At 41.5% G+C, this 24842-nt stretch overlaps 1 protein-coding gene across 2 annotated transcripts in view; it reads right to left on the bottom strand.

Moving 5' to 3' along the window:
* LOC113169758 (raftlin) overlaps window positions 1-24842 on the bottom strand; it is a 79678-nt gene that overhangs the window by 34989 nt on the left and 19847 nt on the right. For both annotated transcript variants that reach the window (XM_026371434.1, XM_026371435.1), the window contains exons 3-4: window positions 10123-10300; window positions 381-489 (exon numbers count right to left, since the gene is read on the bottom strand). In XM_026371434.1, the coding sequence (XP_026227219.1) occupies window positions 381-489; window positions 10123-10300 (287 nt within the window). The remainder of the gene's footprint in view (window positions 1-380; window positions 490-10122; window positions 10301-24842) is intronic.

Here is a 24842-nt window from a genome sequence, read left to right as displayed (position 1 = left end):
CAGAGGAATGACAACAAAATCGAAGCTGTAAAGTTACCACTTATTTAGTATAGCTCTCAGCTTGTGGAATACAAACACCTTGTCACTACCCCTGTGATTCCCTTCTTATGTTTTAAAGTTTTTTGTAACTCCTTTAACATGGTGTACTTGCAACTGTGCTCCAAGCACTCTGTGACAAGCTGCTATTAAAAGCCTTCAGTCTGACAGCAGTGAACTTGGTAGAAGGTTTATCCAACACAGACAACTGCACTTATGTATTAAAAGCCACTTTGGTTTCTCAGTATTTATCTCCCATTCCCTTCTTTCCTCCCTGGATTCTTCCTTCCTGCTGGGCACAAACTGACAAAACCCTCATCTTGGCATTTGTAAAGCAGCCCTACCTTCTTGACGTAGCCCTGGATGAGCTCAGGGGTGGGCACCTGCTCAGCTGACAAACACTCTTCCAGCTGTAGTTTGCATGGTGGGCAGACCGGCTGGCTCCTTTCCGCCCTGCAGGCACCACAGTAGGGGAGAGACGACAGTGAGTTTCAACCTTTTAACCAGTCTGCTGGACAAACACTCACTATACAAGAAGGTCCCATGCAAACACACATTCACAAGGTCTAAAATTATAAAATTATAGTCATAAAACGGCCACAAACAGGGTGATATTCACAGACCCATGAATTAAATCATAATACAAAAATAACCCCCCCACCATCAACAAATTACACTGCATCAAGAAGCTTTGTTAATGTTATTGTTGCCCTGTGGGAGGCGAGAGAAAAATACACAAAAACACCAAGATCCATGGATGAAAGCAAACACGCAGAGAGCACAGAAAGCAGGAAATTCAATGCAAATCTCGTCTAGCCCCCCTTCCCCGTTCAACCCTCCCCGCTGAGGCCATATCAGTATTTTGAGCAGGGCGAATCTATTTATATGGTGTTGTATTTTCCTATTCTGTCCTCCGGAGGAAATCCCAGAGCTAGACCCTGAAGAGACTAATGCCCCAGCTTCTCCCCGCTCCTCATCCTGTTGACAAGGCGAAGAAGCCCCACACACCCTTTTCCACAGTGAGAAGCAAAGTGTGTGCAAAATGCCATAGGTGTATGTGTGTGTGTGTCTGTTTGTGTGTGCACTGCATGAGCTCTGACTTTACACGCACACCTGATGTGCAGGAGGATTAAAGATGCATGCATGCGTGCTGATGTGTGTATTAAAGGCAGCTCTCACAGGTTCTGACTTCAAACAGAAACGTTCTCTGACATGCATGTTCATGCCTCTTCAAGTGTTTGGATCTCTGTATGAATGGCTTCCTAATACACGATCACAGTGATTTTTCTGTCACTGGATAGTGATCGAGCCATTTAATTGATCATGCACGAACAATATAACGCAGTTTAAAGAAGTAGCTTTTGGAAAAAATGTTTTTTTGATTTGAACCTAGATAAGAAATACTTCAGGGAATAAAAAGCTAAGCAGCTGTTGGCTCCTGTTTCATATTTAGAAAACTGCACAACAATGAATGTATGTCATTTAAGCCAACTCCCAGCAAGGGAGTCAATAAAGGTATTTGCTAAAATGTCAAACTGCATTTAAAATGTTATTGTCAAGAAAGCTAAATACACGTTTCCTTTTACTTTTACATGAGATTTTGTTTAAATAAAATGCAAATTAACAGTTCATCTATTAAGGGTTCACACATTGGAAATGTCAAACTCTAAATTCCAAAGGATACATGTAAATATCCTGACTTTAGACCTAGTTTGAATTAAGCCACAAAAAAACAAATCCTAAACCTCCTGTGATGCAGCTCACCCGCGCCTTTCAAACTGGCTTTTGATTAAAAAAAACCTGAGATGACTCCAGTAGTTTTTCTCAGATTTGACAAAGCTCCTTTCTGAATCACAGCAAACATGATGTAATGTAAAGTTGAACATGAGGCCTTTTAAGGTTTTCAAACTGTCAGATAGCACAAACACTTAAACAAACTTCTATCTTCACGGAGGAGCTGTCAGCTTCCTCATATTTTCGAGATGATCCCGTCTTTTCCTCCTAAAGTTTTACTTAGCGTTGCTAACCTCCATCCTCTTGGGCTTTCTAGCCTGAAAATACTGTACTTAATGTTTATGACTGTTATGTCTTCACAACATTTCATATGAGACGTAAATGCTCTGACTCATGGCACTTCATCCATAAAAAAGAAACCCACAGCACACTTCTACTCTGCTGTCACTGACACTCGTCTCTTTTCCAGAGCAGAAACTGGGCCGACTGACTCATTAAATACAAACCTCACACGCTCTGTGAAACATTCATTACAACGAACCGAGCGCTGGCGTTCATTTCTTGCAGCGTCACAACATTAAAAGGCACCGTGGCAGAAACGTAGTGGCGCTGTCAGAAAGGTGCACGTTATCCCCTGTTGACTGCAACATAAATCACAACCAAGCAGCCTGGCTGTGCTCTAGGCACATGAAACTAGACAGAGAAAACAGACACAGACTGCCATTATAGTTTATGTAGTGTAGTAAAGTGCAAACCATTTGTTATGTTGTCTTTCACCCATTCTGAATTATTATTCTTCAATATGAACCGTGTACAACATGCTTTACAGCGTTTTACTGAGAGGTCTGCGGTTACCCATGTGTGCTGCCACATGGCAGAGAACGTTCAAAGGATGAACTAAAAAGACATTTTCGTAATCATATGAATTCATTTTGGAGAGAAATTAAAACTCCAGTTCATCGTTCAGAATCAATGAATGAACGCTTTAATTTTCTGCTCTCAAGTATTTTGAACAGAGAGGGTGTCGTTGCTTTTCAGACTTTCAAATCTTCAGATGCTGATGACATTGTGGCAACTCGAGGAAAGAGAATCAAATCTTTTGTTCCTTTTTTACAAATACCTTGAAGTGCACCTTGATAAAGCATCATGTTGAAATCTTTGTTAAAAAATTGGTTCGGTACGTTGGACTGTTGTTTATCATCGTGCATTAAAACGTCTAACAAACAACTTACTCATCCATTTTTATTCCACAGTCTTTTTTTATGACCCACACTAGATAAACTTTCCTAATATCCTTGTGATTTCATCTTTACTATTGACTATCCGCTGTTTGCTCCTAATGTTAGGACTGAGAGGGGAATGAAGCCACCTGAAATAAATTGCAGAAGGAAATTGAACCGAATAATCTGGTTTCTTTAGTTGCATTTAAGGCCATTATTGACTCTATGGTCTATATCATTAAATTAATAAAATCTCAGAAGCACATAGTGCACATGCATTTTTTAAACAGGAGAGTAAAGGAGGAGATTTGCAGATTATCAATGATTAAAAACAACAAGAAGAAGTTGCATCAGCTAAAGATGCAAGTGTTGCAACAGGGTCAAAAATAATACAAACAAGAGACAACTGATGAGATCTCCCTTACATGGCAAATACCTGCTGATCAGATATGAATTAAAAAAAGAGTTTTTTTAACCTCAACATGATCTTTACCTGGTTAAACAGAAAATAATTTATTGGAGCGAATGGAAGGAGGCTTCTTTGGGCAGAACAGCAGAGAGGGAGGGAACAGAGAGGTGGTTCACGACAACAATTGAAACGGTGCACTTGGGACCTCGGGTTAAAAATAGCACCTGTATCACCTGCAGTCCATCTTCTCTGTGTGAAACAGTGACTTTTCATGCAGCGTGCAGCACCGGCTGTCAACTTCCAAGGCCTCATGTGGTTAGACGGGTGTCAAATGCTTGCCTGCCTGCTCGCCCACCTACCTGGAGTTCCCTCCTGGGTGAGTGCACCTGCTAAACTCCTTTTCCTCTTGTCTGCCCACAGATGGGTCACATGCGTTGTCTCGCCATAGAACATCTGTGTTGGACTAATCACTCCCGCTGGAGCTGAACGTTCACATGGTAACTAATTGTGTATTACCTGAGAGTGGTTTGCTCTGGGATTTGTTTTAGCCGTGTAGCGGCTACATCATTTCTAAATGTGTGGTATCCAGTTACACTGTGCTCACTGAGGTACGAAAGGAGCTTGTGTTGACGTGTCGTTTTACAGTGGATGTCAGTTTGTTTGTTAATTGTACTGAGCTTTTCTCAGCTCTCTTTGATTAGACAATTGGCACAATATGTACCAATGATTCTGTGGTGTTTCTGTTAATAGATTTTCTGCCAAAGCGCAGTCACTGTCACCTCTCCTTCCAGAGCTGCAGACTCAATACCTGAAACTAGGACAGGATTCAGAAATGAGGTATAATGTTTAGCATGTTCACAGTTGTAGTCTAGCAGCCTATCACTCCCATATTTGCTAATTAGCTCTAAATACCAAGTACAGCTGTGGTTGATGAGACTGCTTTTCGTTTTACAGGAGAAAGTGAAAGTTCAATTTGATGATGGAGCAAATCAAACGTTAGGGAATCACCAAAATCACCAAACCAGTATACATTGTCTGGAATTCATGAATATCACCACCGGACCCAGACTGGGGACATTCACAGTAGCCATCAAGCTCTTTGTTTCAAGTAGTTAAATTCTTTTTTAGAGTTTTTGTGTAGTTAACTACTGAAACTACCTCAAATACAAGTGGGATTGTTTTGTTTAGGACAGGTTTAGGTCTCTGGTTTTTCCAGGAAGTTGGATTGTCAGTTAACCTGTGAACATTCTGTGAAAATGACCTATCTGACGATCTACTTTATCACCATGTTTAAATCCATAACTGCTTCGCATGGTTGGCACAGGACCATATTTCACGGGGGAGCTGTAGTGTAGCTGAAACGTTAAGTCACATCCGGTCATACAGTATATTGCTTAAAGCAATCATGGCCTGAAACTATCAAAGTATGAATTCAATTCAAATGTTTGAAATTATTACTTTAATGTCACCTGGTTCAGAAAATTGCTTGAGTGGAGTTGAATTGCACTTACTGTCATGCCACAGAAAGGAAGTGAAGGCTGAATAAAACCATTTTCACAGCGTAGTCAGTGAATATGAGTGGAAATGTGAATTCGCTTCTGCTCCTTTTGCATTAGAAACAAAGTCGTGTCAGACCTCTCACCCACCTCCGTCTCTCATTGCTCATCTATTGCTATGACGACACAGTCAGGGAGCATCTGAACCTGTGTTCAGCACTCTGCCGGTGGAGCTTTAATAATATAGCACACTTCTTCTAATGTCAGATTTTCACACATTTCAGAATCATTTCACCAGAGTGAATCCCCTGTAATGGTTTTTCGTGTGTGCTGCTTCCTTTTCCTCTTTTTCCTCTTGCTCACACTGTCCACCCTCCGTCCTACCTCTCAACTCATCTCTCAGTTTCAGTCCCTCTCTTTTGCTGCCTGAGCACACGGAAGCTCCTTGCAATTACCCAATAATGATGAATATATCCCATCAGACGTTATCTGCTGAACTGTAACCCTATTCCATCCCACCCAAATTGAACACTGGGAAATCTGACAGTTGACATTTTAAATTTCCAAACGGTCCAATCCATTTTGTCTGCATTGCACGTTTTTTTTTTTTTCCTTCTTCTTTCCTGCGGCAAGTTGAAACAGGGGGCGGACGCCACCTGTGACAAATTACTGTCTAAGGTTTCTAAAGTTCCAACCCACTTAACCAGATATGTCAGTCAGGCGACAGTACATGTACACAACCTCTGTGTAGTTCCTGACTGCGAGTGGACTAGTGCAACGTCACCCCCTCCATGATAAGCTTGGGAGCTTGTCACACGGCTAATACTGTAGAGACTTGACTGGGACTGTGTCCACATAGTGTGGATGCTAAATAAAGGTGCATGTACAACTGCTGTTAACCAGTCAGCTCCTCTTCCCTGACCGTTTTGAGAGTGACAAAGGAGTGAATGGCTGCACGCTGTTGTGCTTTCAGTTTAAAACCCCCACCTTGAAACCCCCTGCCTCCCTGTCGCCTTCTTTTGATTCTGCGTAGTCTGACTGCGAAAAGTCACATGAGAGGAGACGCTCAGCGTTTGGGGTTTCTCTCCCCTCATTTTTCCCCAGTGGAAACTTGGATTCCCCCGGGCTGGTGCTGATGTGAGCAGCTGTCTCCACGGTGACAGACACAGGAGATAAAGCCTGGGCCCTGCTTTCAGTCGGGGCCATCAAAGTATGGTAGATTTCTCTGCCCTTTTCACTTTATATCTCTCTGTTTCCCTTTTTTTTTTACCCCATTCAGCCACCTCCCGTCTTCCTGTCTTTATCCAGCTGTGATTTTCTTTTCTTCCTTCCTCCCCCCTCATGGTGTCTTTTTCCTCATAGCAAGACAAGCATGTCCTTTTTAGAAAAAACAAAAAAGAAAGAAAGAAAGAAAGAAAGATGCAGTCCATTCAGCTGTGGCCTTTTCATACACAATCGATATTTCTGTTGTCTGGTTTTGTAGGAGCAAAGAGCTAAAGAGTGTTTGGACTGTTGAATGTCTGTGCATGCTGAAAGCGAACATGAGGTGTTTTAAACAACAGCTTGGAAGGTGATTACTAATGGACACAATCGGCAGGATGGAAGGGCAGGTACTGCAAGGTACCATGCATTTTATGACCTTCTAAAACATGGCTGGCTTGTTTTCACTCTGCAATAGCTGTGGTCCAGTCGCCTGTTTTTATGAGTCGCAAAGAGAAGATTTTTATTAGACATCCACAAGTCATGTTCATTTTATGCATTGATAATAGTAAGTGAAACATCAAATCATGGGGTTTAAAATTATGTGAGTCATTAAAATGAGCTCAAGCTTGTTTCAAATTTATATTTTAGAAACATTTAACAGTTCAAATCATTTTACTTTTAGATTTGGGGTCAATTTTGGAAGAAATCAGCTTCAGAAGAAATGACAAACGTTCTAATCAGCAGTGTTATACTTCTTATAATACAACTTGATGCTAGAGCTTCTCCTGCTGTCGTCAAAATATTCATGTTATACTGTCACTCACATTTAAATGCATTCACTCCAGCAGAAAGCTTAAAAGATAAAGAATTGAAAAAGTGCAAGAAAGTCAGTGGCTGTTGTTGAAATCTCATCTAATGTTTTTGTCCATGTGGGTCAGAAAACACTAATTCATTCACAGAAAAACAACACGACTGCCTGATTTTCAGTGTAGTGCAACAGCGAAAACTGGGATGTGTGAAGGTTATTTTTGCCTTATTATGTAATGTTGTCATATCCCCGATTTACCCTCTTGAATATATTTGCATAAAGGCAGCTGATGAAAACATGCACTGATTTGCATTTTACTTTTGAACTCACCGCTTGCCCATCATTTTTAAAGAAGAGTCTGCCCAACACTTAACTTTGTTCAAACACTGTGAACAACCTCTTTATGTTTTCCTCACATGTGACCTCTTGTAGGTCTGTCACCAATGATTTGTTGTTCAGAAACAAAGGCAGGAGGAGTGTGACTTTTAGAAAATGCCACAGAGCAATCTTCAGGAAGAGTTCAGGACAGATGGTTTGACTTTGGATCCCAACAATCAGTCCTGGTTTCTTTTATTCATAACTTCAGTCTTTCTCTAAATAATAGCTTAAGTTGCTCAAATTGAACCAGGATTTAACCATGGCGGAGACATATGAGGCTGGTTTCTGTCCACCTTCTGATGTAATAGCAAATACTCTTTCAATATTTCCATTTTTAACAATAAACCTTAATAATGAGTGCTGTCCGAGTGAACAAAGATGCTTCACACGTTGGGTAAGACTGTACAAAAAGGGTTTAGATCTTCTTTACATGTGTGACGGACGTCAGTTTCTTCTTGCAGCTGTCATGTGATTGATAGTAAGCAGGCCTCGCACCACTCAGCTCTGGCAAAATTACAGTAAATAATGATAAAACAAAAAGTTTGACAAGCTAAAATTAAGTTGTCATCTTTGCCGGCGTTGAATTGTCACAAACTGTGGATGTTGTTTTCTTATATGACAGAGAAAAAGTAGCAGGCGGTTTCTTCTGAAGGGAAAAAACTAGTCCTGATACAATATCTCCAACAAACACCAGCAGGGATGTGGGAAAAGGAAACACATTAGACAGTCGGCGCTAACTTGAAAACACATTTTCCTCAGGACACAATTTCCTCACACTCACACTCTACCTACAGAATTAAATTATCATCAGCATACATTTGCACAAACCAATTAATTGCTTTTCTTTGTATTTGTTCATTTTTACCTTTTTATCCGTTTTTCATTTGTTGCTTAATTTGCTCGTACTAAAGTTTTCTTCTTCTACTTTGAATCCTTACATTTTACTCTCCTGGGAGGCTCAACAAAGTCTCATCTTGTTTTATTTTATCCTAAATTCGTCTAAATTCCCTCTTGTCATCCATCTTTTCCCTTCTGAATTACATCCCTGATCCTCTTTTCATTATTTCTTCTGAAAGCAACAACAATAAAACCCTGTCTTTTGTGTCGTTTTCTCTTACGTGATCGCTGTGTGGTTGCAGCTGAACTGTCGGGGCACAGCGGCTCTGATTATTACACTCCTTACTCTTGGCTGATCGTAATATTGAGTATTGTTTTTTGTTTTTTTGCAGTTATTGCACTGTCGCTGTGGGTGATAGCATTAGCTGAATGACTGAAATGGCAATGTAGATTAGTAGCAGTGGTGTTGCGTTTTATGCTCAGCAGTAAAGAAATTACAAGAATGGCTTGTCAACATTTAGAAATGTGTTTTAAGTCATGAGTGGATTCAGGAAATTTCCCCAGAACAATGTCTCACACACACAGACATTCATACAAAGCCACATGCACACAGGGGCAAACGTAAACACAGCAGGAGTTAGTATGTGAATCTAATAAAACACTCTGAAGAAGAGGTGAAAAGGTTCAAGAGCTGGATTTCTATCCTCTTTAGGATGGAGTGAGATACTCACGCACACATTCATAAACAGCAGACACACATATCCATGCCCTGCAGCCAGGGAACAGTGTTTCGGTAAACATGCCTGGATGTTCGCTGGGCTTCAGAGCCAGACAGAGCAGCCACTGGGGCTTCAGCTGCTGAACTCTGCCTGTCTGCACGTCACTGCTGCCAGGAACACAAAAAAACCTTCTCCTCTGCTTCAGCCTTTTTGATTGTCATGTTTTTACTTGAACTGACTTTGCAGAATGTGGTCCTGAATAAGCTCAGGTTTCATGACCCCAGGGGCTGTCAAACGCATTCAGAACTAGGAGTGAATATTTCCAAAAGCCAAGCCTCAAGTCCTCCTCAAACCCAGGCCCTTCAATTTGGACCAGACAAAAGGCGACCCTCCATCGCTCATCACTGCTCTTTTATGCCCTTCAACCATGCTTGGAGCGACCACTGTGCCCCTCCCACCCCCACAGTTCCCAGGACAGTGGGGCTTGGGCACAGGGCTGGAGGGCAAATGTAGGGGGCGGTGGTGACATTGGGCCATGCAGCTGGTTTTGGCTGGAGCACTGAAAGAGGTTGGCTGGAGATGGAGAACTGAGATTATAGCTGACTCACATCCAAACGCAGCGAGCCCACATGGCAGCTTGCTGAGCCACAAACACATGTTGTGTGATGCACTGATGCAGATGCTGAAGCCACATGTGAAGGATGTATGACTGATGTAAAATGTAACATACACCTCTCTTGTTTTGTGCTGATGTAAATTATTCTTCTACTGTGCTTCACACAGAAATGTATAGAGTTTCTGTAACTTCCTGTAAACATGTACAATCGTTACATCAGTCATAATGTCAGTTACTACCCAGCATATCATATTTGCACCATTGAACACGTTATGATGAAGCAAAATCTCATTCCCACCAAGTGTTTTTATGCATTAAAGTACATTAGTAATCGCAGCATGTTTTCTTAAGTGTCTATAATGGCTGCATCATTTTATCATAACAAAGGTTTTATTCCTAAGGGTGTTGCATGTGATGTCTGAGGCCCTCCAAACGATGATTGCTGCAATGCTTAATGAAATACATTTCTTTTAACTAGAATTCTCTTCCTTTCATTGTCACCACCTTTTGCAAACACTGTTGCTGAACTACAGGAACTAAAAGTGGACACTTGAGCTTCCATTAGCTGGATAGAAACTATTGTTCTGACAGTTTCGTTCTTTACATATTTTCCTATAAGAGTAAACTACTCATCATAAGCAAATATCACTTGTGTCTTGCTCTTACCCATCAGTAACTCGAACCAGTATGGCTCGGTAAAGCTGGTGCTGTGGGCTGTTGGACTCTGGACCACAAGGGTGAATGAACGGGTGGACAGCTGCCAGAACAAATCCCTGCTGGTACAGTTCCTGCAGCTGACCTGGCAGTTCCCGCACCGACGACAGACGCAGCGTGGACGTCCCACCTAAGAGACACCAACAGAGAGAGAATGTATGAGACACAACAATTTGTAACGTGATCTTTATTTTTTCATGTTGTTGGATTTATTTGTGCTTCTGATGACCAACGTGCTGATGAGATGACCAACGTGCTGTTTTCCCACTGAACTTTCTGGATAAGGTTCAGTGGGAAGTTTACAGTATAATTTTCCTTGTCAAACAGACCAAGCAGGACTATGACTTTGGAATTTTGTTTATGAAGCTTGTTCTCTGTATTTCAGCCACTGCTCATGTTCGTCATGCAGTTGATCTTCTGTTGATTCTAAACAAATCGAGTCTGACAGACAAAAGAGTCTGTAAAACAATAGCTTTTGTCAAAGCAATGATTTTTCATTTTCTCAGAAAAATACACAAAAATGTGGTTTAGACTGTAACAAGTCATTCAGATTCACAGCACTTTCCTTGACCCCTGGATTTCCACAGTCCTTTCTGGACCTCATCACCTGATCTTACTCTGCACACCTGAACCTTATTGAACGTGTTGCTTCACACCTGTCACTTGTTCCCTGATTTGGCCCCAGTACATATAAACACTGCTGTCCTGGTACCTAGTGTTTTCTTAGCTTCTGTTAAAAGTCTTTTACTTTCTGAAAGCACCGCCTGCATCTTCATTTGAGACCTAAAAGCAGTTTAGCATTTAGTCACCCTAGTTTCAGATGATTCTAAAGTAAACTGACAAAAGGAAACCACCCGAGATATTTTTCTACTGCTGTTCTTATTACTTGCATTATATCTGTCACACTATGGAAATAACGTCAGACGTTTCTTTTTCACAGCAGTTCACCTCGTTTTGATGCTGTGTGTTTAATTCATGTATGAGGTCCTCATTCAAGCCTTACCTAACTGCACACGTTATAAAGACAATGCCCCACAGAGATGAAGAGGCACCACAGCAGTTGACAGAATGAAAATTGCCTTGGGAAGAAAAAAAAAAAAGAAAATTTGCAATTCAGATACCAACACTGATTTTAGAGTCATTCTCAGTTTGTTTTGGCAATTAGCATCACACTTTTCACTCCATCCCCTCAATCTGGGAGTTAATAAGAGTGGATCAAAATCCAATCAGAGTTGATTGCTTAGGCACTGTATCACAGCAATTCTCTTTATTCTGACACTTACTTTGATTTTCTCTCAGCTCAACTTAACTGTCCAGTAGAGCGGACAGGGGCCTGACATTAATGAGTAGTAATCAGTGAGCGGCTGACTATTAAAAAAAGAAGAAAGTTAGGGACAGATTTGCTGTGCAAAGCTGTTTCTCAGATTTATTTTCTCCCAGCCACTTCTCCAGGGGAGAACCTGCAGCAGACAGCCGCTGGTGATGGCCCTGTTCAGGGAGCAACCAGCTGTGTTACAACAAACCACACACAGCTTCTGTCAGGCAACATGGGCCAATCAGCGTGTATGGTAATGAGTGTGGAAAGAGAGGGGTTCAGGTTCAGCAATAGGAGCTATTAGTATAGAAAATAACAAGTCTAATAACAGGAAGGAGAGGAGAGGAGTGTGGACAGGAAAGACGGAGCATGAAACGACAAGAAGTTGAAACAGAAGAGAGGAAAAGTTACTTTCAATCTATGATCGAGACGACACTTGGCTCCGGATGCATAACGTCTGGGATCCTAACGGTGCTCTGCACGAGCGACATTTACTGCAGGCCAAACAGCTGGGGCGCGTGGGAGAGCGCCAAGACAAAGAACTGGATGCAGAATGAGAGACCGGGGAGCGGAGCAGAGGGAGGGAGGGCGAAAAGGAGAGGAGGTCTGGTTGTCTGTATGAGCTGTCACAAGACGTGGGAAATGCTGCTATGGCTAATTAGAGTCAATGAGACTATACAGAGGAGAGGTTCAGATCCATGGGAAAAGTCAAAGTATAGAAGTTCAATGGGAGGTCAAACAGAGGGCGAGTGTGAGCAAAGCTGGCTGACAAGACGACGCTGCTGTTTTTTGTGTGTTTAGACTAAGGTAGCATCAGGAGCACTACAACAAGAGCAGTGTAGGCTGGAAAAGGTACTGGTCTCATCTTTCTTATCAGCTTTAATTAAAATGACTGCAAGATGGTACAGTAGGTATAATGGACTGTATATGCAGCAGATATAATGATGCACAAGCTAAACTTAATTGGTGGCAAATATAATTTAAAGTTGTGTAAAATGGTTCCTGTTTGTGTGGTGGTTGTTGTTGTTTTCCCACAGTACGACGCGAGGGCACCTGGAGCCAAACTCGTAACGTTCAGTCAGTCATTTCACATTTAAAGTCCTGGCAGAACACGCTCACACATGCTGAGCGTCTCATAGTGGAAGTCTTGTTAATATGTCTGCTTCCTACTAATCAGTTCTTCATCACATCTGTGTAATTAATTACATTTGGCCAGTGAACATGAACAATTTAAATAACAACCTCCTGAGATAGTAACATGAGAACATGTCTCAATGCATTAGTAAGTCATTTAGTAAGTAATAATGACAACTCAGCATGTGACCATGAGATCGAAACACTAACGCTGGGGTTCATAGACAACTGCACTAACCACTGAACTACATGCAGTCTGCTTCTTACTTCAGTTGATTTGCACTAGAAATGTTTTTGCTTTAACGTTTCTTGAGAAAAACATCATCAACTTGTACAGTATCTAATCTGATTTGTGTAATTATATTATCTGTAATTGTTTATTTAGCAACAAGATCGTTTTAATCCCTTGGCAAAGAATCTTTTATTCTACAATCAGCTTCCTCTGGAGGACGAATTCCACTGTAGCTCATACATGTGACATTGTTCATTTCCATGCAAACTGACAACGCAGTGATGTGGCATGGTTTCAGAGCGCTAAACTACATCACCGTGACTGCAACAGAAGAAGAGGGGTTTTCTGGAATAAGTCAGCGGGTACGGTGAGGAAACAGCTCCTGTGATGTAGATAGAGAGCTGATTCAGTTTGGATCCTTTGGCATCCCTCTGGGCACAAATCCAGCGATTCATTGTGAAACCACTAAAGAAGCAGAAGAAGTGTGTGTGTGTGTATGTGTGTGTGTGTGTGTGTGATCATATGCTGTCCCCTCAGGGCCAATGAGTGCTTTGGCTAAAAATACTTCTCCAAATTTCTCAATCACACTCTGTCCTACTGCGCCACAATGCGAGAGCTTTAGAAGTTAAAAGGCGTGGAGGAATTAACACAAAGAAATAGGCCACCATCATGAAGTGGGGAAACACATTATTCTTCTTCCTTCATCCATCCTCCACCACTGGCTGCCTGTAGAATTGGAATTAATCCTCATGTGATCTGCGATTTTTCTGTTTCTTTCCTCTACATTTTGGCGAGACGTAAGCAACCTGTCCTTTCCCCAAAGGGATGCTATTACGTGTGTGTATGGTCCACAAGGCAGTAGATGTTAAATGGAAAACGAAACCATCTTTGCTTGCTCTCTGATCCCCTTACTTGAGATGAGTAAATAAGGAATGGTTTCAATTAGGAAGTGGGAACACAGCCACTGGCGACTTCTTAAGTTGGCTTTAATCACTGTGTGAGCTGCTAATAATCTCATCCAGAGGCCTTTAAATACACAGGCTCTACATTTATTTATCAGACCTAATTTTATTTATCATGCTGTCCCCAGAGCAAAGTGTTACCCAGTGCTCCGTTCCTCTGAATCTCTTGCTGTTGGAAGGCTGTTTACTCTGCGTTAAGATCGTGTTATCCAAGGAGAATCGCTTTGTTTGCGCAGATGAGAGCAAATTAGCTGCCATATAAGTGCCGGTGTCAGCGCTGTGATGTTTTATGATGTTGTGATGTTTTATAGTGCAAATATTTAGGCCTTTGAAGGAGTCTGTGGTCGATCAGAGAGGCAATCTGGTAAACCTTACATGGCGAACTGGCAGCCAATTACTTCACTCCGTCTTTTTGTTTGCCCTGGAAGAAAATTCTCACACATATCAACACAGAAGAGCCCTAAACTCACAGGAACAAATCACTTCGTGACAAATACTGAGAAAAAAAAAAACGGGGCTTCTAGCTGACAACCAACAAATTGGTTTTCTGCAAAATTGTGTTAGTTCAGAGACGTCAAACAGACACTGCCATTAAACACAGACGAGGAAACAATACTGTGGGGAATGTATGTACTGTATGAATGTATGAAGGGGGGGGGTGATAGTGTGGCTGTGTCTTCAGGCTAATAGAAAGACGCACAGAGAGCTCCTTGCTGTTTGTTGTGGAGAATAGGTCAGGAGTGGCGTATCAAGACTTTTGTGCATCAAAGTCCATCAGATTTACTGTGAACTCCAACATTACAGCTATTTAACATGACTAACACAAGATCTGCTGATTACTATTGTGAAGACTTTTAGATTAAACAGAATCGTGCCTTTGAGAATTAAACTAATGATGGAGTTAGGTCTAGTGCATTCTTGACTTTAAGAGGCAGAAACTCTCTCGTCGCAAGGTTGATTTAGTAGCTGTCAGAGAGCTTTTGATTATCTTAATGAGCAGTTGATGGTGTTTCCAAGATAAAGAGCGAGTGAACTTTGAATCTCAAGTTCTTGAAACATTCAGACAAACATGTAAATGTCCAACTGCATCTGGTGAAGATCATTACGTATGACTGAAAGCTCCGGTGAGATTATATAAAACATACTGTAGACTTCAGATATTGTTGGGAAACAACAGCATGTTCATGTGTGTCTTCAAAGATGGAGTGAAGCAGGAGAGAGTATGTGAACAATCAGCTCAAGTGGAGATGTAAAACACGCGTTTGAATATGCATGCATTAGAGAGTTCATCTACGGGGCAGAATTAATAATGAACACCCGTCCTGTTTTTGTTTCCCTCATGCTGACCTTCCACACATGGACACGCATATTTAACTGACTCATCACTTGGAATTAGCAGCAGCCTTCATTTCATAATAGACCTATATTTACACTAACAAATCTGATTGCATCTGTCTGTGTTTTGCTACTCAACCCTGATGGAGTCCAGTCCAAGTGGTGAAAATGAACTGAAATCACACAAAACATTACATGGAGAAGAAGAAAAAGGAAGAGGGGGGATGGTAAAAAATAAAGTGAGGGGAGGAGGAGGATGTGGAAGATAAGAGGTGGTCTAACATTCTGGATCGATGACTTGCATGAATGGGTTCTAAGAAAAACAAAAGTTTTGTTGCCACAAAACCAACCTGAACAAACCGTGATGCTCAATGGGTTTAGATACGTTCAACATCTTCAATTCTATAATTGCAAGATTCTCACTATCACAAGAAGAAACAAAATATGAAAACATTTCATATTTACATATGTGGGCCAGGGAGATGGATGCTGTATATGAAGGCATCAAACCTGACTCCTGCAAAGTTAGTTTGAACCATCCAGAAGACTTTGGAAAAGATATTTGTAAAAGTTTTCCAATCTCAGAAAATGTTGTCTGTGTACCCTGCAGTAGAGCATTTAAACCCAAACCAAACAAGTGTAGCTTTTTTATCAAACAGGCGGCACAGTATGACACATCATGCTCAGTCAACTGCGCTAGTGCTCACTTTCCATGCATAATAAAAGGAAAAAGATCCCTCAACTTTGAATTGAAATCCTGCCTCTGACACCGGCTCACCTTTCCTTTTAAACCCATCTGCCATGTAAGCACCTCTGAGCTGCAGCCTACCACATTTCCATCACTCAGCGCATTTAAAACTAAATGAGTAAATATGAAATTAATAAGCTGAAAGATTGGAGCGCCAAGGCTCTGCACACGCACGCGCCCTGCGCCGCCTCTGGGAGAAATGGTTCGACCACATTTGCATGGTGGAGAAAATAACCCGGCATACATTATCCCCCCGCTGCAGCTGATTTTTTGATCCCGCTGCTCCTATCCACCACATCTCTCATTTAGTGCTATTGCCTTGACTCATCATGATTAGAGAATTGTTTGTTTCTGCTAATAGTAATGGCTCAATTAGCAGCTGATGTGTTCATACTGGAGCTCAACATCTTAGAGGACAGAGTGTTTTTATTTTGTTTCAGATGAAAATAGTGTCACGCAGTTTGAGACAGGACAAAATTCTTTCTAGAACAAAAACAGAGGAACTTTCTGTACTGGAAACAAATACATTTTCTAAAATAACCTACTAAAAGCTACAGTATGAAACAATTAAAAATGTTTTTAATAGAGAAATTCTCCATACCTTAATGTGGTGACATGATTAATGTCAGTACTATAGAAAAAATGGATGTATGTGTGCATGTAAAAGGAGTGGCTTGTACTAATGGACACACACAGAATTAAAACACTGGCACTGCAGTCCAGCTCTGTGAAGCGTTTTATCATCTTTCAGCTCATTGTGTTGGTTTGTTTTGCCCTCTTGTGTATCATACTCACATTTTCATCTTTACTTTTCAGGTAGTTTTTATGTAAATGCACAGACAAGACTTGGTGGAGACCAAAATAGAGTTAAAACTCCAGCTTCAGCTTAAAAACATTCTATCTAAGTCTATGTCAGTGTGCAAACAGTTTGATATAAAAAAGTACATGCATTGATTTCCAATACATGGATTGTTGTCCAGCTAATTATTAACTTCTCTCAACTGTGTGGTGTGATTTTATATTAGATAGCTGGACTCTTTCTTTGGCATGTCGTCTGACTCACCTTCCTACATTATTGCATTAGTGCCCACTGCTATCAGCTACAGTGCATCTTGTCACCTCTGTGACTGTATGTGCACACGTTCCTCCCACTACTAGGCCAAAGCCATCACTTGATCGTACCCATTTATAATTGTAATCTCTCTTTTATTGCTTCCTATTTCAAAATAATCATTCTGCAATGCCATGATGCATATTCCTTCAACGGAAATAACGTCCAACATAAATCAAAGTAATTCTAACCTGTGCACCTTCATAAGGTCTTGATAAAAGCAATATGGCATACGTCTCCTGTAATTGGCCTTTTGAAACTGAAAGCATCACCTCGCTATCCTCTCTGTGCAGTAGTCATATCGTTATTCAGTGTCCAATTAAAATGGCCTTCGTCTCCTCAGGAGCTCTCCTCTCTTGTGAGGACCACCTGCAGAACGCTCACTCAGTCTCAGCAGCCCGCCTTGAGTCATTAGCCTTCATACAGGCTCAAAATGGAAATGCGAGTAACCGCTATGTCCTCCCCACCGCCACCTCCTTTATATTTTCTCTCCTCTCCCTCAGCTTGGAGTTCTCTCACCCCTAAACCACAGGAGGGAGAAGTTTCTCTTCTCCTCTGCACATTTAGCCTATTTTTCTGCTTCTGGTCTCTGCAGGGAATCGGCTTCACTCTCGTCAACTCTCCTTCTCTGTCTCTGTCTGGCTTTTACCACTGTTCCTTTCTGCTGCTGCCTCCCCTTTCTAAACTCCCCACCCCCACCTTTTCCTCACACTGTTGAGAAGAGTAAAATCTTTGAAGGGTCTCTTCTGCTCTTAACCTCTTTCTCTGCCTCTACACGTTAGAGTCTATTTTCTGTATTTTTCTCTCATCTCTTCTCTTCACTGTCAAGACAGGGGAGCAAGCCAGGACAAGGAATCAGTGATGTGATGGTGAATGGAAGAAAACGGGGTGAACTAAGACCTCCAGTTTGACAAACACTGACCAGTATGAACAAAACCAACATGCACGGTGTATTTTTGATATTTGGGGTTGATTTAGCTTTTATATAACACTATCATGCATTTTTCCTGCAGATATATTGCAACATTAAAATGGGAATATAGTCATGACTCATGAGTCCACATCTCTTCTTTTAGCTGCAGTGATGATGGTGCTAGATGAAAAGTCATGAGTATACATCCTGATTTCAACTATTCATCCATCAGTTTGCTTAGATTTTGAGCAGCATGATGGCAAAAATATTAGCACTTAGTGAAGAAAATGGACAAAATCTTCTAGAGATATAGTTATATATAGATTGCAATATGACATTTCTATTGAAAAATCATCTTTACACAAAGTAAAAGCCACAAAACACCATGTAGAACAGTGATAGGAAACCAAAATATGCAGAATGGCGTTCATTCAAATGAGCTAGTCAGTTTTTGTTTTTGTTTTTTTTTTTTTTTCATCTTTGAGCTACAGTGACTAAATATTTTAATATAATTTATTGCACAGCTCTACTACAACTATAACATGTCAGTTTTTCCATGCAGGATACAGACAGTAACACACTCAGTTGATTGATTTTGGTTCTGCAGGTCTGGTCAAGCAGCTGCTCACACACACATTACAACACGTCTTATTATATCATATATCTAGTTGTAAACATTTGTTACATTTCATTATTCAGGTTACAGAGGTGAGAAAACTGTAGAAGAACTGTTACTGTCCATTACGTCCCTGCAGGGTGTGAACAGTATCGACCCCTCTGTCTTTTCACCTCTCAACAGGAGAGCAGCAGTGAGGGCACCTCCTGTGTGGACTGATCTATGTCTCGCTGTCTGTCTCTCCCTCTCTCTCCACCTCTCTGAGGTCCAGGACAGCGTCATTAGCAGCTGGGGCTCAGAGTGCAGCTCGGTGGAGCCCTGGGGCCAAAGCTTTGTGCCTTAATTACCCACCTAATGAGTAACTGGGAAAGTCAGTGGTGTTTCCCGTTCTCTCTCTCTCTCACTCACTCACTCACTCACGCACTCAACAACTGTGTGCAGTTCACCCGTATTTGACTTATATGCTTAATCACTCATTCACTCAGTTTGCACTTGCTACATCCACCTAATGAGTGCAGTTCCCACTCGCCTGCTCAGCCTCTCCTTGATTTAAAAACACATATTTATTTGCTCACTCAGTTGCTTGTTTGGTACCTCACAGTCTGTCCACGCTTGAACTGACAAATGCTGTTTAGGTGTGAAAACAACATATACGCACCAGTGTTTCCAGGTTCTTTTCAGACAGTCCTGAATCTTGTACCTACACAGTGTTTTAATAAAGCCAATTATTGTCAGCCAGTGTAACGTTATAATTTAGAGGCCTGCTTCTGTTACTGTGCTGATTGATCATTTAATAATCCTAAAGTTGTCAAAACCAACTAACTGTTAATAAAAACACCAGTATCTAGTGCTAGACTACACTGACATTTACAATAAATAATCACAGAGAGGGTTAGAGGTAATAAAAGTATTTTTAATAGTTCTGCCATGAAGCCCCTGACTGTTTTCCCAGAAGCTCTGTTTTCTCGTTACAGCAAATCATTCCTACAGAATAAAACCGTTGCTGTGATAACTTTCCAGCGTTGTAAAATCCTTCCTCTTAATATTACAAACTACTGTGCAGTGTTTTGTTGTCTAATAAATCTTGTTGAGTCTCTGTTACTCAAACCGGTCTTCCTCTGATTATAAACTACTTCACCTTCACGTGTACCTCCCTAAACAATGCAGCATTGTTGCTCGGTTTATTTTTAAACGCGGGGCCATCTTTGGTGTGAACACCCACCAACCCACTCACCCACTTTCACTCTTGTTTATTTGCTTATTTAGTGGAGAAGCAGCTCCATATCTACAAACTGAATATTTTACATTCGAGTGCAGTTATTTAATTGAAATTATCACAAATCACAATTTATGACACTCACACATGGCCGAGACTCACAATCTCCCTGCGCCTTCACACCTCCTGCGCTCTCCCGCTCCACATTTTCACAGTAACAGTCTGACCGATGGGATCACACCTGCATGTGGAGCAGAACAGTCTACTCCTGTTCACTTCTCAGATGCTGTGAGTGGACATGATGACACTTGCTATGTTATTAGTGTGGGACTGAGTGGGTGCCAGGGATTGAATCCCAACGCCATGAGGTTCTTTATTAAACCAGTTCAACCGTAAATGTTAAACTGAAAATAAAATTATTAAAAATTATGTTTGGAGAGTGGCATTGATTTTTACATCATTCACATCAATCTGACATTATTCAAGAAATGGACGGCCGCTGCCAGAGTAGAGATTAAGGTGTGAGTTTAACAGCTTTCCTTTGACCTTTGCCTTTAATGAACACACTTGTTTGAGAAAAACAATTTGAACAGCGACGATATTTTCTGGAGTTAATGCCTCTAACAAAGTTTGGTTTCGCACATATGCTCGCATACAAATCCCTGCTGCTGCAGTTTGTGTTGTTGACAACCAAAACTTTCACACTGCTACTTGTGAGGATGTCTTGTCATTAGGAAAATGGGCAGAGTGGAAAAAACCGGGGAGAAAAACGGTTACTAGCGAACTAGTGGAGCATATGGCCCGAAGCAAAAATTCAAAAAGGCACACTCATGACCGGGGGAGCGGGGAAAATCTGGATGCAGGAAGCGAATGAGACATGCTTTTTTGCTCCTTCAACAACTCCTCTGAAGATGCCCTTGAGCAAGGTGCTTAACGGCCGACTGCTTCGACGGAGCTGCTGACTGGCACCAGACTGTGGTTGCATTGGGTAGCTCCCAGGTCTTAATGTCTGTAACTGAGTGAGTGTGAAGGATGTTGCTGAATAAGAGCACACAGCAAAGCTTTCCTGCTCTGCAAATAAAGATAAAAACAAATAGCCTGGATGTACCAGCTAAATGCTAATGCAATTGCTTTCTCTTTGTCTAGACAGAGCATTTAAGGCTGCCTGGGCACATTTCTAAATACATATGCATCTCTCAATCTACGTCTAAAGCTTAGGCGGAAGCTTTTACTGGAGACGAGTAGAAAAGCAAGTCAAATTCATCTGCTGTTCCCATCACTTAATGACTGAACCACTGTATTTTGAAGGCACGTGGCTAAATGAAAATGTTGGAAGTCATGATGGAGGAAAACTACCTGTAATTTGTTCAGCCAGTAAAAGGTTTATATATAGAAGGAGAAATGCTCTGTGTCTTTTCCACCTGTGTCATTCTCTCTCTCCCATTCTCTCTGGAATTAAAGTGTGCCTCCGTCACCAGTCCTCGGGCTGACAGGAGGCCTCGAGAGTGTGTTTTGTCCGCTCGACGCCACCTCCTCCGCTGACAGCCCTCAGTTGCCTGGAGACGCCGCTTGAGAGACAAGCTGTGGTAAATGAGCAGGTTGTTGATCAAAGCCCACGACAGCTCCACTGCTGTGTTTTCAACAGCGTGTCGATCAGGCTCCACACACCACTCTCACTTCCTGTTATGTGCTAACTACAAGTTGTGGGCTTTTCCGTACAGTACACCCTGACATTAGCCTCCTGTCGAAAATCGCATTTGAAGCTTTTTTCTGGTGAGACATGTTGGTTTGACTGGGGGGTTCTGCCATTAGCAATGCAAAAGAGCGCAAATTTGAATTTTAAAACACGGGGTTCTGCGATGATTAAGCTCTCTGACAGGCTGGGGATGTTTTGGTGGCACCGTGGGTCTGCCATTAGATGCTTTGTGCTGTTGATTGTGGTGCATAATTTGGTTTGTACCCTGAAGACTGCCACCAAGGCAAACAACCAGTGTTCTCGTGGTTGTCACCTTACAGGCAGCAAACTGAGCTCAGTGTTGGAGAGGAACGAATTACAGATTTGTGACTTTCACAAAACTACAATATAAAACTCTTCCATTACAAGTAAACGTCACGGTGCTTCTAGACTCTTCTGTTAATTGACGCTGACCAAATAATTAAATAATTTGGTCTGGGGCAATAATATGTTCAGTTTTTGAAGAGCACTGCTGCCATTATGTTTGTTTACCCTGGAAACAATGGAACCAGTGGCTAAAAGAGCCATATATCTGTGACTCAGCAAGTAGAGAGGGTTGTTAACTAATTGCAGGGTTAGCAGTTCAATCCCCAGCTCTTCCTGTCTGCGCGTCAAAGTGTCTGAGCAGCATACAAGATACTGAACACACAGTCACTACTGATGTCCAGGTCTCTAACGTAGAATAAGTGTGTCTGTGTGAACGAGAGGCAGATTTTAAAGTGCTTTAAATACAAACACTGTATAAAGTGTCTATTTAGCAAAGACTAAAGTAGTACAAAGACGTGCCTGCGCTGAAGGACAATAATTGAATAAACAGACTTATTATAGATGTTGTTTCATCACTGTGTGTTGGAGGGAACTGGTAAATTGTGTGCATGTGTGTTTACAGTCAACACAGGTGGAAGAGGCCATGAATAAAGGAGCAATGGACACACACACACACACAATCACACACACACACACACACTCTCATGCAGTTCCTCTCACACCCAGCCCTGAGCCGTTAACATTCCTCCAGTTCACCCGCTGAAATGTCTGCAGTGAGAGCTCTGCTTGCCTCCTCAATTACTGGCAGAGTGCTGACGGGCGAAGAACCCGACATGTCACTTCAGATACGCTGTGAGCAGAAAAGCTTGTCCAGACCACCTGGTCAAGATAGGTTCGCTGTCAGCGTGGAGCCGATTGTAGGTGCCATCAAGAGTGTGAAAGGTACCTTAGGGACATCACAATTTACTGCTGGATGTGGTGTGATCTTGATTCAAGGAAACATCTGGGAGTTGTACACATAGGAGCCAACCTGTCACATTTCTGTCCTTTCTCTGACATCTCCACCAGACTCTTACAACAGCTCTGCTATACCTCCAGTCATTTCTTTTGCTTTATTGTGAAGCATGTGAGCAATAAAACCTTTTAAAAGTTGTTGGTATGGCAAACATGCCTTTCAATGTGTTGCATCCTGGGGTCTTATTTTCATTAAACTGTCAGACATGTACAAGAATGCAACTGACATTCTCTGCTCTTAATGAGGAAAGACGGACTTTTACACTGTTGATGCTATGTTGGCACCAGCAAAAGAGAATCTCCTGCACAAACCATCACTCCAACACAATGTTGTAAAAGCCTCTGCAATCAAAGAGCAGGGAATGAGCTTAGAGGACAGAGTATTTATTAGTCCAGGAACATAGTTCAGTCTAAACCGCACCTGACGAAAATGCCTTTGAAAACGAGATCAAACGCACCCATAATCGTCAGTGTAGCACTAAATATGTTTCTCTTTAAAGACTCCACCAACCAACTGTTAGCCAGTCTGTTCCACACTTCCGAGCCGAGGAGTCGGCCTAAAAATAACAACAAAGTGTGAAATGGTTTCAGGCTTGTAAATTGCTGTTGACTGTGAAACTGAACAAGGACTCTCGTGACCTGTTTGTTGCAGAGCAATGGGCTTCTAAACACAATCCCAAGACTAAACTCGGGATTATCTTCTTCTATCCACATCTTCCAGCTGTCAGAATAGGGTTTGACTGTGAAATAAGAGTTTACCTTCACACCTAATTTATCATTGTTTTACATTTGTGTTTGCAGTAACACGAGGCAGCTCGTACTGTTGTCTGTGCAGAGGTGGAGGAGTGTGTGTGAGGCAGAAATCAGTTGCTTGGTCTCAGCAGAGACATACTGTATACTGTGCTCATAAGCCAACAAATAAGTTCCTCACCGCTGCAAAATATTTACACGACAACTGCAAATAAACAACGCTGTCTCCTGAAAATGATGTTCCTGTGCAACTAAACTACAATTATGATTATGTTTTTGTTGTAAACATAATCATCATGTTGTGATGCCATGTATTTTGTGACTGAATGAAGCAGCAGATTTATTAATAGAACACAAGTTATAAGGACGTGGCTGAGATGGAGGGTGGATATCTGCTGGACTGAGAAGCCACAGACCCGAGGTGAGGTTAGGGTTAGAGAGGATTTCGTTTTTTTATGTTGAAGCTGACATTATGTTCTTCCCTATTAATCCAGCCCTCAATCTTTCCCTAACTTTAAAATAATATAAATAAAACTGGATTCAAATATCTGAATGTTGTACTGCAAGATCAGATATTTTCATTGAAGAGGAAACAGGATGTTGTAGATCAGATATGTTGGCAAACAAACGTTACTTATAAATTTACTTTATATGTTAAGTATCAATGCGTTCACAACTTTTCATTTATGCAACTTGTGACCTATGTTCTTTATGTGTATTAAAAAATCCTGTTGCAGTTACATTCTCCTCAAAAACATATTTGTGGTTGCAGTTTAGTTGTAGAGACATGTTTTTATGAGACTGGGTTGAAATAAAACCTCAGGTCCTTCCTTTTGAAATCATATCTTTTTACCGCATATTGTAAAGATAGTCATGATATTAACACATCATCATCATGAAATTTCACAGTAAAGTCGGCACCATAAGCTGCAGGATCAAGCTGTAGCACCACAGTAACGCTACACTGAGCCATGTGTTCAGGAATTCAGTTTTTCGTTAATGAGAAGGAAATTGCATTATTTGTCATTTAGTCTAGCTTTTCCACTCCTCCATTTAAAACTCATACTCCTTTATTTCTTCTCGGGCTACTTAATTCCAGCCTTACATACTAACCATCATCCAGTGCTAATTCACACTTCACGGTGGAGGAATATGGATGGATGGTTTTAGAAAACGGAGACTTTCCGTGGGCTGCACTGGAGGACCATGGGGAACCAGAGACCAAGCGTATGCTAATAGAAACACAGTGCTAATCCATCACCCAGTCTTTTCAGAAGTAATTAAGTCAAATTATAAACGGCCCCTGCACCCACACCTTAATCTC

Source organism: Anabas testudineus, chromosome 16, assembly GCF_900324465.2.
Source record: "Anabas testudineus chromosome 16, fAnaTes1.2, whole genome shotgun sequence".
NCBI lineage: Eukaryota > Metazoa > Chordata > Actinopteri > Anabantiformes > Anabantidae > Anabas > Anabas testudineus.
This window is presented reverse-complemented; position numbering and strand designations above follow the sequence as displayed.